Source organism: Chlamydotis macqueenii, chromosome 1, assembly GCF_036417535.1.
Source record: "Chlamydotis macqueenii isolate bChlMac1 chromosome 1, bChlMac1.mat, whole genome shotgun sequence".
NCBI classification, from domain to species: Eukaryota; Metazoa; Chordata; class Aves; order Otidiformes; family Otididae; genus Chlamydotis; species Chlamydotis macqueenii.
Genome location: NC_141556.1, coordinates 31147629 through 31151511, shown reverse-complemented (window position 1 = coordinate 31151511; position 3883 = coordinate 31147629). Strand labels below are relative to the sequence as shown.

Sequence of the window (3883 nt, the reverse complement as noted above, 5' to 3'; positions counted from 1 at the left end):
TTTCTATTAAATTTGCAGTAGACTCACAGTCCTATTAAAAGTAATTTATTTCACATGTGGTATTTTTCATTTTGCTGAGAAAAAACCTCTACGTCTTGACCCTGTCTTGAAATAAAAAGATTATTTTTAGGGCAGTTCAAATATTTTTCTTCTTCTTTTTTTTTTTTTTTTTTTTTTTAGAATCAGGTGACTTCAAAAAAGAGAAGGAAAAAAAAATGCTATGGAAAAATGCATTTCTTTGCTGCATTTAGGATGTGGTCATGCCCCAGGAGCTTAGAGAATTGTAGTTACGATGTGCCTGAGCTCAGGGGCCCAACTTTCCATCTGCGTACGAACATTCCTCCCGCTTCACCCGAAGCGTGCACTTCTGGTTTGCCTAAAAAAAATATTTGCAAGAGCTCTCCCGAGTAAGATCATTCAAGTACAATTTTGGCCACAGCTATTTGCAAGTTTGGGTTTTGAGTGAAGTGAGTAATTGAATTACGTCGAGCCTCTGAAGTTTGCCTGTTATTTATATATTTCCCCCAATTGTGAGGCTCGGTCTGCCATTGGCTGCGGTCCCTGCAGCCTACCCGAGGGCTCTGCAGTTACATAAGGCTCTGGCTGCTGGGAGCCTATATAAAGCCTTTTTGCACGCCAGCAAGAGACAGAATTTTATTAAGATCCAGGTCCCACTGCTTTAGTTCACACAAGCAGGAGGAGATTTGCTTGAAGATATACTGAAACCTGAACTCAGGCTGGTTTGTTTGCTAGCCAGTACTTCACAGCTGTCAACCTGAGTCGCAAGTAGCAGCTACTGTAAGTAGCTTCTGTGCACTATGAAGAATTTTTCATTTCCTATGCAGGATAACACACATCGAACTGAGAGTCCTGCTCCTCACAGATTCCAGAGTTTAACAAATCAGTCAGATTCCGTTGGAAGACCAGAGAGAGATGAGCAACTAGCTCAAGTAGAGATTGCTGTACTGGGGGTCATATTTCTGACAGCATCTGTGGGCAACTTTATTCTCATACTGGTGCTGTGGCGAAGAAGAAAGAAGCTCTCTAGGATGTATATATTCATGCTTCACCTCAGCGTCGCTGACTTAGTGGTAGCTTTTTTTCAAGTGCTGCCTCAACTCATTTGGGATATTACAGACGTTTTCATAGGGCCAGATTTCTTGTGCAGAATTATCAAGTATCTACAACTGCTGGGCATGTTTGCCTCTACTTATATGATAGTGGTCATGACAGTGGACAGATACCAAGCGGTTTGCTACCCTATGGTCACTTTCCAAAAGAAGAGAGCTCTCTGGAACATCCCCATTTGCACCAGCTGGTCTATAGCACTGGTTCTTAGCCTACCACAGGTATTTATCTTTTCTAAGACTGAAATATCTCCAGGTATCTTTGAATGCTGGGGTGAATTTATTCAGCCATGGGGCCCAAGGGCATACGTGACTTGGATTTTTGTAGTTATATTCTTCATTCCCTCAGCCATCCTTATCACGTGCCAGGTTAAGATTTGCAGAATAATCAAAAGAAATATATATGTGAAAAAACAGAATGAATATGAAGTAACAAATCAGAAGCAAGTCCTGCCATCCCGAGCAAGCAGTGTGAACTGTATTTCAAAGGCTATGATCAAGACTGTAAAAATGACAGTGGTGACAGTTGTGGCGTATGTTCTCTGTTGGTCACCTTTCTTCATTGCACAGCTGTGGTCTGTGTGGTTCCCCAGTGTCGTGACCGAAGGTAAGATATTCTCCATCCTCACCTGTAACTCCATAGCAGGCTAACACATTGCTGTGTTGCTTTATATTTGCACTTTGCTTTTGTGTAAAAGTTACATGTGATCATTTGAGGAAGATTAAAAAGGAATTCATGGTTTGATTATCTACTATATTTAATTAAGTACAGAGAACTTCATGCGTTACATGATCAAAACATCATATGAGTGTGAATTTTCTGTGTGTGTTTTGAGTGCTTAGCAATTAAAAGATTAATGAATAGCACAGTGAAAAGTATCATTTGCTTTAGCAAGGGTTAAGTCTTTCAGAGGTTTCAGATACAAATACAGCAGCAGTATTTTGGATTCTTGAGGTGAAAAGGAGTAATCAACTATTCCCATAATAAAATACATATTTCTTATTTACTGGATAGAACGGTGATGTTATAAGACATGGGGTTTTTTTGCATATTGAAATCATATTGACGAAATCTCTGTAGTACACTATGAAACAGTTAGAAGTTGGGAAGCGGCTGTTTATAAAGCAAAAAGGCAAGTCTGAGAGAGATATCAGAGAACACCGTGTTGTAAACAAGATTAATCTTGTCAACCTTGTACTATTGCCTCTTGGTGAAAGGCAGACTCTCTATGTGACTTTATTTAAGTTCACCTATTCTGAACTCAAAGATATAAACCAAGGGAAAAAAAAAAGATAATAGCTCTGGCTGATGAAAAAAAAAAAGTTCTGATCTTTGTTCTAAGAAATCTTCTTCTCAGTGTGAATTTGAGTCTTATTCTACATACATTTAGATCAATATCTATCTCTGTATATTTAACTGTATCTGTGCAGCAGGTTGGTAATTGCTTTTAAATTTAATTTAGCTACATCAAAAAAGAGCTATATGGAACTGTTTAACTCTGAAATGCATACGATACTGTGTGCTTCATACCTTCCACAATTACAAATTGCATTGAATAAATGCGAATTTCCTACTGTTAGATTAACTTTAATATATGAACAGGTACACCAGAAAGCAGCAGACTGTGAAAATGTTACTTATTTGTACGAGTGCTTTATTTACTCTGTTATTCCTTTAATTATTTCATTCTAGGTTCAGCATTCACCATTATCATGCTCCTTGGCAATTTAAATAGTTGCACCAACCCGTGGATTTACATGTATTTCTGTGGCCACATTCCATATTGCACAAATAAGCAGCTGGAGAACACCCCGGCTCAAGAGGAATCGGTGATCACAGGGAGCATTCATCTCGTAGACAGAGACCCTGAGGAAAACAGTACTTCTGCATAAATATTGAATGCTTTCTGTTGTTTTGTTACATTTACTATGTTTGCAAGATGTAGCGATATTTTACCACCATCCCTTGTTTTGTGGATAAGGATGCTGGAAAATTGTATTTTGTTGTGTATATATTTCTCTGCAGTTCTGTAGCATATACAGGAAGTTTCTGTGCTGTGCAAGCCTGACTCTGTATCTCCATCACCACTGTGTTTTCAGAATGAATTCTTGTAAAGGTTGACAAAGATACATAAAAATATCTCAGATATTTTGTGTCCTAAAGTACTTTCTCTTCTGTGATTCTGGATTTCTAAGTAGTAAAGCTTTACAACTAACTGGTCCAACAAATTGGAACATAATTTGAAAGGAATCTGACATAATTAGACTTGAATATGTTTTCAAATTGAACCATGAATTATTCATCATTCTGGTGTGATTGGGGGAGAGTCTGGCAAATCTTGAGAAGGCAGCAGAAAGTCAGAAAAATCCTTTGCCAGCTATTATTAATACCTATTTTAAATTAAATCCTTATATACATTACAAAATGCCAAGTAGCTTAATGTAATTTTTTAAAAAAGAATTCGGTGTCCCTGTGACACTGAACACTTACTTCAGTTTCAGATGCCATTGTGGATCGCAGGTATCAGCAGCATCATAGCAGTCCAGGTTTGTGGCTCTACACCATGGGATTTGGTCTTCCATGGATTCCCTGATGCACAAGCAGTTAATTGAACCCCTCCCCACATACACATACCTATACAAACTTAAAGTAAATATCAGTGCTAGGAATGTACACTTCCATTACTTGTTCTGGCATGCAATTTATAGACAGAGGGTGCTTAGAACCACTTCAGGCTCAAACTCAATTATTTCCC

At 38.2% G+C, this 3883-nt stretch overlaps 1 protein-coding gene across 1 annotated transcript; it reads left to right on the top strand.

Annotated features, from left to right (window-relative positions):
• The first annotated feature begins 818 nt into the window (after nt 1–818).
• Nucleotides 819–3276, top strand: LOC104477615 (arg8-vasotocin receptor). Its single transcript, XM_010117769.2, has 2 exons — nt 819–1734; nt 2821–3276. The coding sequence occupies exons 1-2, from the start codon at nt 819–821 to the stop codon at nt 3018–3020; spliced, it is 1116 nt and encodes a 371-aa protein (XP_010116071.2). The 3' UTR covers nt 3021–3276.
• Nucleotides 3277–3883: the final 607 nt, after the last annotated feature.

Bases quoted from the DNA above. Each gene is read 5' to 3' on its own strand.
- LOC104477615 (XM_010117769.2), top strand. From the start codon at position 819: ATGAAGAATTTTTCATTTCCTATGCAGGATAACACACATCGAACTGAG. The intron at 1,735-2,820 runs GTAAGATATTCT...ATTTCATTCTAG, and splicing joins CCCCAGTGTCGTGACCGAAG to GTTCAGCATTCACCATTATC.